The 11,435-nt window shown below is 40.9% G+C and overlaps 1 protein-coding gene across 3 annotated transcripts in view; it reads right to left on the bottom strand.

Moving 5' to 3' along the window:
- INPP4A (inositol polyphosphate-4-phosphatase type I A) overlaps positions 1-11,435 on the bottom strand; it is a 430,069-nt gene that overhangs the window by 141,036 nt on the left and 277,598 nt on the right. For 2 of the 3 annotated variants that reach the window (XM_053707705.1, XM_053707706.1), the window contains exons 14-15: positions 680-863; positions 31-249 (exon numbers count right to left, since the gene is read on the bottom strand). In XM_053707705.1, coding sequence (XP_053563680.1) covers positions 31-249; positions 680-863 — 403 coding nt within the window. Of the gene's footprint in view, positions 1-30; positions 250-679; positions 864-9,836; positions 9,855-11,435 lie in introns of all 3 variants that reach the window. The other variant, XM_053707704.1, reaches the window with a different exon arrangement.

The following is an 11,435-nucleotide window of genomic DNA, read 5'->3' as shown; positions in this document are numbered from 1 at the left end:
ACATATAAATGTCTATTGGGAATGACATACCCACTCTTCTTCATGCCAGTCTACTTGAAGAGACGACCTGCTATTTCGTCCTGTCCACCTTGCCACCAGAGTGTCTTGGTCATTCCTCAGCATGACCTGGTCCACCTCACTTGAAGTGGGAGATGCTTTAGATGCAATGTAGTCCGGCCGAGCAGCATTGAGTCCGTGTATTGAATTGGCTAACAATTTGCAGTCACACACTGTGACAAGTTGTCTTGTCTGCACACAAATTAATGTAAAAATCAACACAGGTCACAACTACATTAGCAACACATTTTCTTTGTTTTTAATTGTTAAATGATTAATGATATTTTAGAAGTGAATGTTTTATTTGAACACATTTCACAACAGGCAAGACATAAAGCATTTTGAATTTAAAAAATGATAACAATGCTTCTAATTAAGTCATTCCGTTGTTTTCTGATTAGCATTTTTCTGTTTGAGCAGTGAGCATCTGTATGCAATCAAAAGTATAGCCTGCCATATGAGGAATGTGGCTTTAAAAAGGCATAAAGGTAATACCTTATGCAATAGTCATTAAATTATTAAGATTTTATGGTCCATTAAAGTGTATTATTCATAACAACCACGTTGCAAAACAAGTAAACAACCATTGCATAAAAATAAATATGACACCAGCCATTCTTACCTTGTCTGCCAAAATGGCAAGCGTTCTCTCAAGGCCATTGGCTGATCTGTCCTTGGCAGCTCTAGAAAGTCGTTCTGCATAATAACTGACTTGTGTTTTGAGTGTATTGATGTGTGCAATGATCTCTTTTGCCCTAATAATATCCTGAGGTATGTAAACAATGGACTGTGGGCACGCTGTTGTACTGGAAGAGAAAACACAATGATTTGAATGGTTCCATAGTTTATGCCAACCATACTTGTGAGTAGAATTGAAATAAAATGGTGCACACGCACAAAAACAAATGGTATGACTATAAAATGATTACTTAATGAATAACCTGTGGTTACCCAAAATAAAATTGTGACTTGAATCATGGGTTTTGCTAAGAAACCAAATTAATCAATATTATCATTTATTTATAGAGCGCCAACAGTTTCTGCAGCACTACTTAATGAGTCAAAAATGGCAAATATTGGACACTTTCATTCTTTTAAAAGGGTAATATTGTGGTAACTAGATTAGTAAGTACTATTATTGTTGTATGTAAACAAGTGAAATCCTTGGAGAGTTTCAAATACTTATTTGTATTACAAACACTGTTTACATATTACTTTTTTATTTGCATTTGAATTAATATATGTAATGCAGTGTTTTTGGTTTATTCTATATTGTCCAAGGTGTTTCTTTAGTTTCTGTGTTACAAAGGACCTGCTTAAAAAACTTAAATTATGCTAACCTGATAATTTTCTTTTCTTCAGATGGAAATAGTCCACAGCTGCATTCATTACTTTTGGGAAATACAAACCTGGCCACCAGGAGGAGGCAAAGACATCCCAGCCAAAGGATAAAATACTCCTCCCACTTCCCTCATCCCCCAGTCATTCTGCCGAGGAACAAGGAACAGTAGAAGAAATAACAGGGTAAAAAGGTGCCAGAAGAATAAAAAATATGAGACGCCCCACAGAAAAAAATACGGGTGGGGAGCTGTGGACTCTTTCCATCTGAAGACAAGAAAATGATTAGGTAAGCATAATTTAAGTTTTTCTTCATAAATGGAAAGAGTCCACAGCTGCATTCATTACTTTTGGGAAAACAATATCCAAGCTAAAGAGGACACTGAATGCAAAAATGGGAGGATACAAGAGGCGGCCCATTCTGAGGGCACCAGGCCTGAAAACCCCTACCCAACAACATCGTACAAAGCCGAGAACTACTTTGAAAAAGAAAAGTAAAAGGCCCAAGGACCCTGACCACAGATAGTCCACAGCCTTGCTAGAGACCGCAGGAACTAGACTCGACTGAGTCAACAGCCTCCAAGAGACACTGTCCCCAGCAGTCGGTCTCCAAACAACACACCCCTTACTAAAGAAAGACCGTATTCTTCCACAAAGAAGAAAAGGCATGAAGAAAACATGATTGTACTTGTAAAGAACGGCTTTACCAAGTTACCAAGTCGCAAAAAGGTATCTAAGAATATCGAAATATTCAGAATGAAACCTTGTGCAGCAAGCTCAGATAGGTCTGACGAACAACACCTGAAGCAAAAACACTGCACGCTGCAGTCATCTAAAAATGACTCTGAAACTTAAATACTTGCAGGGCAAGTAGAAAGCAGCTGAAGATAGGATCCTTCAAATTTCTAAGTATAAACTAACGAGCGGATAACGACGCATGCTATCTAAGAGCCGCCAGTCCTTCCCACATATCTTGAATGTGGAGAAAGGAGAAACCTCAAAAAGGCTTACTGTACCTCAAATGCTCTGAGGACGAAAAAGCAGAGCAACAGATCTCAGATCCTGCTCCAACACCAGACCAGCCCAAGCGACAGACATGTCTGATAGACAGGGGAACAGAAAGACCCCAACCACAAGTCCCCAGGGAATGGAAAGAAAAAGGGGGGACTCAACCACCCCAACTCATAAGGAAGATAAACAATCCCCTCCAAAGGGAAGGGCACAGATAAGAACAGCGTACATGTCCACAAAACATGAACCCCTAGTATGACCAAAACACAGACGAATGAAAAATCATCAAAGAGCTTGGAAAAAGAGACAGCACCTCCTATCGCCCCTGATAATGGAGACGACTAACTCCAGAAGGAAGATAGACCCTCACTGCCTTCACTTCCTAATTATGCGGCCAAAGCCACCAGAAAAACCGGACGAAGTCCAGAAAGTCTCGACCCAAAGAAAGAGAACCTCTAAAAGGAAAAAGTCCTAAAAGGACACTTCCAAAGAGACCATGAAAGGCAAAACCGTAAGAATGGCGGTATGAAGGACCTAAATCCTCCAAGCCTCCAACCCACAATGGGAAGGAACACTCTAGTTCCCAAAAAATTTGGAAACGACTGAGCATGTTGCTGCGGATATCAACGGACTCCCGGCCCACTAGATAGAAAGTTGAATTAAGACTGAACTAATCCCCCATGCCCCTAAGCAACCACGGAACCTCAAGTCCTCTCAGGATGCAAGTTGACGCTTGTAAAATAAAACAAGACAATCACATAAATCATATTGTGATCACTAGGCGCCCTCACAGGACGTAAAAAGGTGCTATGTGTCTGAACTAGTGTCTGAACTAGGCATCAAAAGACAGAAGGATTTGTACCCAGTCAGGACCAGCCTGAACCAAGGGCCCCAGCACTGTCAAGGCCACATAGAGTCTCCCCCAAAGATGGAGGGATAAAGAACAGTCAGAAAGACTCTTGTAAACAGTGCAACCACAAAATCGTGAGTATCAATTCCAGAGAGGAAAGTTCGCGAAGGAAACATCATACCACAACATGAGCTTTAGACCAAATAAAAGTCATCCTCTCCGGATGAAAATAAAAGATAAGGCAACCCGTAGGTTATCGCCCAGGAAGAACGGACAGACCCGCAGGACCAGCCCAACAGGGGTTCGAGACTTCCAAGCTCAAAACTGGAAAAGGATACTCAAATAAAAAAAGACTATAAGAAGAGTACTTCCTCCCCTTATGTCTATGTATGCAAGCCAGTCGAAGAGTAAGACTGAGAATCCCCAGACCCATTAAGAGTGGGATCCACCAGCAACGCCAAAAACGTGCCTTAGTAGGACACAAAGGCGCGCCAGTCTACAACGAAAGGCGCAACATACCTCCGCTAGGACAAAAGGAAACACCTGCCCCAAAGTTTGACCCCCTGAGGCCTCAGGGGCAGTCGCTCCCCCGGAAGGCTGAACTGGATCAGGCGATCCCATGCCTGACGAGCCCCGGTTAATGAAACACAGACAATATCGTAACCACACTCCCGGGAGGTGCAGATGCACCATCACCAAAGATATGGCCATGCGGAGCCATGTCGTAACCTCCTGTGGGAACAGGCCACACTGCCTTGAAAGGATAAGTAGCGTTTGAGTTGATGGTAGGGAACTCGTCTCATGACTAATAGAATCCCCAGAGACAGATGGCTCAGTAGGCACCCGATTCCCCGATCCCGAGGAACAAAGCTCTCTAAAACGGCATTCGGAACATAACTGATGGGCATGTATCACCCGGGCCAATTCATATTCTTCGCAAGAAGTAGAGTCTGAATCAGAGACATCAGTCTCCAAGAATCCTCCATAAGTGGGACACTGCTGCATTCAGAGAACCAGACACCAGCGAGGATTTATCCGTCGACACGCGGTCAGGAAAACGGAAATTGAGTCACAAGGTAAACCATGCAGTCCATGCAAAAGCGTGCCCAACCGAAAAGGCTGCGTCACTAGACATATGCCATTATTTTCCAAAATAGCCATGAGCCGAAGCAACACTACACAGTAGTAGTAGACAGAATCACATAAGCATGATTATAAACCCCCCTGTTCAATAATCCCCCTCAGGAGATATTAACCCTTAATTCCTAGATACAAAAAGGAGCCTCACTGAGACCCTATGTTAAAGTTATCCCCGAAAGGTTGTAACCCCTCTCAGATAAACAGTTGAAATTACAATACATCCATTATGAAAGTAAACAAACAATCTTCTTGGAATCTACGCCGTGGAACAGGAACACGGCCCTTCAAGTGTGACAGATAGCGTTGCTTCTGCCATGGACTTGAGAGAAAAAAGCAGGCAGCAAAACTAGTCAACGCTGATTGCTTGTGGAGCTGTTAAAATGAGTAGGGATGGTTTTGCAGAAAGACTCTCCCTGCATCTCTGGACTCTAACTTTCACCCATGCTCTCACTGAGAGGCTGACAGGATTACTTAAAACTCTAGTCCCATGCCGAAGAGTACTACCCTCCATAAGAGACTATCGAAAACTTCTGACACTTCTCTGCCAGCCTCCTGGGATGAAAGGCAAAGAATGACTGGGGGATGAGGGAAGTGGGAGGAGTATTTAAGCCTTTGGCTGGGGTGTCTTTGCCTCCTCCTGGTGGCTTATTTTAATTTAAAAAATAAGAATATTTAATTTTACTTGGCTACACCTACAGTGGAGCAAAAAAGTATTTAGTCAGCCACCAATTGTGCAAGTTCTCCCACTTAAGAAGATGAGAGAGGCCTGTAATTTTCATCATAGGTATACCTCAACTATGAGATACAAAATGTGGAAACAAATCCAGACAATCACATTGTCTGATTTGGAAAGAATTTATTTGCATATTATGGTGGAAAAAAAAGTATTTGGTCACCTACAAACAAGCAAGATTTCTGGCTCTCACAGACCTGTATATGCTTCTTTAAGAGGCTCCTCTGTCCTCCACTCATTACCTGTATTAATGGCACCTGTTTGAACTTGTTATCAGTATAAAAGACACCTGTCCACAACCTCAAACAGTCACACTCCAAACTCCACTATGGTGAAGACCAAAGAGCTGTCGAAAGGACACCAGAAACAAAATTGTAGACCTGCACCAGGCTGGGAAGACTGAATCTGCAATAGGCAATCAGCTTGGTGTGAAGAAATCAACTGTGGGAGCAATAATTAGAAAATGGAAGACATACAAGACCACTGATAAACTTCCTCGATCTGGGGCTCCACGCAAGATCTCACCCCGTGGGGTCAAAATGATCACAAGAAAGGTGAGCAAACATCCCAGAACCACACGGGGGGACCTAGTGAATGACCTGCAGAGAGCTGGGACCAACGCATCAAAGGCTACCATTAGTAACACACTACGCCGCCAGGGACTCAGATCCTGTAGTGTCAGACGTGTCCCCCTGCTTAAGCCAGTACATGTCTGGGCCTGTCTGAAGTATGCTAGAGAGCATTTGGATGATCCATAAGCGGATTGGGAGAATGTCATACGGTCAGATGAAACCAAAGTAGAACTATTTGGTAGAAACACAACTCGTCGTGTTTGGAGGAGAGAGAATGCTGAGTTGCAACCAAAGAACACCATACCTACTATGAAGCATGGGGGTGGCAACATCATGCTTTGGGGCTGTTTCTCTGCAAAGGTAACAAGATGACTGATCCGTGTACATGAAAGAATGAATGGGGCCATGTATCGTGAGATTTTGAGTGCAAACCTCCTTCCATCAGCAAGGGCATTGAAGATGAAACGTGGCTGGGTCTTTCAGCATGACAATGATCCCAAGCACACCGCCCGGGCAACGAAGGAGTGGCTTCGTAAGAAGCATTTCAAGGTCCTGGAGTGGCCTAGCCAGTCTCCAGATCTCAACCCCATAGAAAACCTTTGGAGGGAGTTGAAAGTCCGTGTTGCCCAGCGACAGCCCCAAAACATCACTGCTCTAGAGGAGATCTGAATGCAGGAATGGGCCAACATACCAGTAACAGTGTGTGACAACCTTGTGAAGACTTACAGAAAACGTTTGACCTCTGTCATTGCCAACAAATGATATATAACAAAGTTATGAGATGATCTTTTGATATTGACCAAATACTTATTTTTCACCATAATATGTAAATAAATTCTTTCCAAATCAGACAATGTGATTGTCGGGATTTGTTTCCACATTTTGTCTCTCATAGTTGAGGTATACCTATGATGAAAATTAAAGGCCTCTCTCATCTTCTTAAGTGGGAGAACTTGCACAATTGGTGGCTGACTAAATACTTTTTTGCCCCACTGTATACCAAGAAATAATTTGGGCAAACAGTGAAATGATCGACCCTCACTGCGTCTCTGAGGAACACACCAATCAAAAAATAAATGGTGTATAATTGCTCTGTGAGTATGAAAAAACAGAATTTATCAGTAGATATAAATCCAGTATTCTCGCACACCCTCTTGGCTCTGTATTGAATATGAAACTATGGGTAGGGCATAAAGAATGAAGGAAGAATTGCCTGCAGTGTCAGTCCTACGGAATAAGTTGTTCCCTCACATGGATATAGCAGCAATCGTGACACGTTCTTCTTAAACTTTCCAAAAAACAGAACAACATACTTAACTCCATAGAAAATGTTTATATGGAACTGTGAGAATCAAATCTAAACTATAGAATATCATTATTTTTAAGAAATGCACCCAAGACAGTGGGACATATTCCAGTCTGGACTAAATATATGCTGGTCACAAAATTATGTTATATTAAAAAGATGTAAATTGCAAATAAAGTCAACTATGAACAATATTTATCCATATCTAACCATTCAGCAAAAATGAGACTTTGCCATCTGAGTAGCACATCTTAAAACAAATACCAAATTACAGTGTCTCTGTTTAACTTACGTAGAGAATGCAAATAATGTATAATTTACATCCTTTTGCTGCCCTCATATTTTTCTATGGTAACAAAAGAAATAGGCACTCAGTGCTTCCACATACACTGTAGGTAGCTGCCTTTAGTCTCATGAGCATGATAAGCTATTTCCTACAATTCATGACTCACTCAAAATATTGTTGTGGCAAAGTTTTAAGAAAAAAAAAGAAAAGAAAAAAGAAAGAGTCCACAACTTCATTCATTACTGTTGTGAATATCAACACTTGGCCACAAGAAGGAGGTAAAGACACCCAGCCAAAGGCTATAAATATCCCTCCCACTTCCCCTACCCCCCCAGTCATTTGGTCGAGGGTACAAGGAAAAGCAAGAGAAACATTAGCGTATAGAGGTGCCAAAAGAAAAAATAACAGGGAAGCTGCCAGGAAAGAAAGGAAATTATCTGGTTAGCAAACATTTTGCTTTCTTTCCAAAGGCAGGGAGAGTCCACAACTTCATTCATTACTGTTGGGAACCAATACCCAAGCTCCAGAGGACCCAGAATGAATAAAACAGGAGGGAAAAAAAGGAAAGGCGGACTCTAATCTGAAGGCACCACAGCCTGTAGCACTTTTCTCCCAAAAGCTGCCTACTCAGAAGCAAAAACATCAAATTTATAGAACTTTGAAAAAGTATGTAAGGAGGACCAGGTAGCTGCCTTAAAAATCTGACCATAGAAGCTTCATTTTTGAAAGCCCAGGAAGAAGAAACTTCTCTAGTGGAATGAGCCATTATCCTCTTAGGAGGCTGTTGTCCAGCCGTCTCATAAGCCAAACGGATGATACTTCTCAGTCAGAAAGATAATGAAGTCACAGTGGCCTTCTGACCCCTGCGCTTACCAGAGTATAACACAAACAAGGAAGAGGATTGCCTGAAATTCTTACAAGTCTGAATATAGAATTTTAAGGCACGTACAATGTCCAGATTGTGGATCAAACGTTCCCTCGAGGAAGGAGGATTAGGACAAAGGGAAGGAACAACAATTTCCTGATTGATGTGTTTCGAGACTACCTTAGGTAGGAAACCTAACTTAGTACTTAAAACCACTTTAACAGCATGGACAATAAGGTAAGGCGGATCACACTGTAAAGCAGAAATCTCAGAGACTCTGTGAGCTGAGGCAATAGCCAACAAAATCAAAACCTACCAGGATAGAAGCTTAAGATCAACAGAATGGATAGTTTCAAACGGAGCCTGCTGCAAAACACGAAGAACAAGGTTAAGGATCCGAGGAGGAGCAACAGGTTTAAACACAGGCCTGATTCTAGCCAGAGCCTGAACAAAGGACTGTACATCTGGAAGATCTGCAAATCTTTTGTGCCGAGATCTGATCCTTCAGAGGACTGGCGGATAAACCCTTTTACAAACTATCTTGGAGAAAGGAAAGAATTTGTGTAACCTTCACCTTATGCCATGGTAGACTGCATTCGCCATACTTTGTGGTAAATACGGCGAGTGACCAGCTTGCAAGCCTGGATTAAAGTTTCTATCACACTTTTCAAAAAACCTCTCTTGGATAAGACTAAAGGATCAATTTCTTTCCACGCAGTCAGTCTCAGAGAATTGAGATTTTGATGTAGGAAAGGACCCTGAGTCAGAAGGTCCGCAACGACAAGGTAACCTCCACAGAGGGTAGGAGGACATTCTTATTAGATCCGCAAACCAAGTCCTTCGTGGCCACAAAGGAACTATTAGAATCAGCGGAGCGTGCTCCTGCTTGTTGCGAGTCACTACTCGAGGAAGAAGGGCCAATGGAGGAAAAAGATATATGAAATTGAACCTCAATGGAACCGCTAATGCGTCTACCAATTTCACTTGAGGATCCCTCATTCTCGACCCGTATCTGGGTAGCTTGGTATTGAGACGAGAAGTCATGAGGTCTATCTCCGGAACCTCCAATCTGAGAGTTATCTCTGAGAACACATCGGGGTGGAGAGCCCTATAGTGACGAAAGGCAAAGAATGACTGGGGGGATAGGGGAAGTGGGAGGGATATGTATAGCCTTTGGCTGGGGTGTCTTTGCCTCCTCCTGGTGGCCAGGTGTTGATATTCCCAACAGTAATGAATGAAGTCGTGGACTCTCCCTTCCATTGGAAAGAAAAATGTTGATGTTAATAGGTCCTGTGTGTCACTGAAACAGCATCAGCAAAATAGGGATAAGCATATCTCCCATGGAAAAATACTACATTGATAATATCTTCTAGCAGATTGAGAGTGAGGAAATGTAATTATTGGTTAGCAATTTAAGCTTTTACATGCATACACACGCACAAAATACTTTGTTTTACATCATATTGTCAGTTGATTTATCGTGAGCATGAGATGCGCTTGCATTTTGAGTTCAAAACCTGAAGGCAAACATAAAAGCAAAGTACTACAAAGCATGAAATGGGAAATCACGTATGCAAAAAATGAATGAAATAAAACACGCAAAATTATGCCAAACAAAATGTGTGTTAAACAGCACAAGCACACATCTTCAGGATGCTGCAAAACATTAAAAACTCACCAACTTTCCTCAAAACTGCTACAAGAAAAAAATCAATACAACAATATATTACTATAAATCGTCAGTGCCACAATGAATTGCTATAATCAGTTCATTAAAAAATAAAAAATATAGTATGAAGGCTTTGCAATATTCTTTTCCTTTTTCGGTAGAAAGTGCTTTGCATAAGGCCATTCCAATCCATTAGAAAACACCATTAGAAAATCACAGTTATCCTATGCTTCGAATGGTTTTGTACCATGTAAATGTCACCAATACAGTGGAGTGGTATTGGGAAAACAATTTTCAAGCAGCTTTTCAGAGGATTTGTTGGACTTGTCTATTTCTATAGTATGGACCAGTTGGAAACCTATTTTGGATTATTTAGAATGGAGTCTCTTTCGGCTAAGTTAGCGCATGCTCACATATTAAGAAACATAAATTAAAAGCTAATGTACACGTTTATACTATGAATTGTATTGTTTACAACTTAAATCCGTTAATGAATGAGAATGATCATTTATTGTATTTATGATGTGTTTAGCCTTTTATAAAATTTTAAAATATATAAATTACCCAAAATTCTATGAAAATGTTAATTGAACATTATTTATTGGTATTATTGGTTAAACAAAAAGTATGTACTCAACCACATTAAGCATTCATCATCATTACTGAATAAATTATCTTGCAGGTTTTATGTGGCTGTATATAGTGCTAGATTACCAGTGGTGTGCTAACTATCGCTATCTCGTTAACTCAGCTAGACGAGGACTTTTTGGGTGAGTCGGGTTGTGCTCGTATTACAAGTTGAAAGTAAAAAATATTGCAACTGTGTTAACTTCTTCTCCTATAGAAGTCAATGGAGAGCAAAAAAAAAATAATAAAAAAAATAATAAAAAAAATAAATAAGCCATAACTCGCACACCAACCCGACCATGTATATTCAAGAGCGCTAAACCCAACATGAAATATTATTTCACATTCCAATGTTCTTCACAAGGAAGAATATTTTCTATTTATTCTTAGCCCTAGACGGAGGAGACCCAGCACTAACGGTTAGATATCACGGAACAAGTTCTTCCCAGCGGTTGGATATACATATGCAGGATACTGGTGCATTGACCTATGCATCTCAATCCACATAATCCCGCTACATAAAGCAAAACGGACCACCGTGACAACCGCTAAATTATTGTCATACATACACACACACATATACATCATATACATATTTAGCCCTTTGCATGCCTTTTTTTAATGCATTTTTTTAAAAATAATTTTTATTAGTGTTATTATCAGTGTAACTGTACTGTTAAATATATTTTTTATGTTTTTTGTGCAACTTTTTAGTCTTGCATAACAGTTTACCAGAGCTCTGAAGTCGCACTAACGTGATACATGTTAAATTCAAATGCACTTAAGCGAACGCGTTTACTTTCAACTTGTAATACAAGCGCTACTTCTGATGCGCGCAAAGAGCCATGATTAACCCATTATCGCTCACACGCAACAGTTAGTGATCCACATGTAATCTAACCCATAGTCAGCTTCTGCATAGGTGTGCGGAATTTGGGTGGCTAAATTAACTCAAATGGTTGCTTGTCTAATGGACTGAAA

The sequence above is a fragment of the Bombina bombina genome, chromosome 3 (genome assembly GCF_027579735.1).
Source record: "Bombina bombina isolate aBomBom1 chromosome 3, aBomBom1.pri, whole genome shotgun sequence".
NCBI classification, from domain to species: Eukaryota; Metazoa; Chordata; class Amphibia; order Anura; family Bombinatoridae; genus Bombina; species Bombina bombina.
The sequence above is the reverse complement of the archived record's forward strand: the minus strand, read 5'-3'. Positions and strand labels throughout refer to the sequence as shown.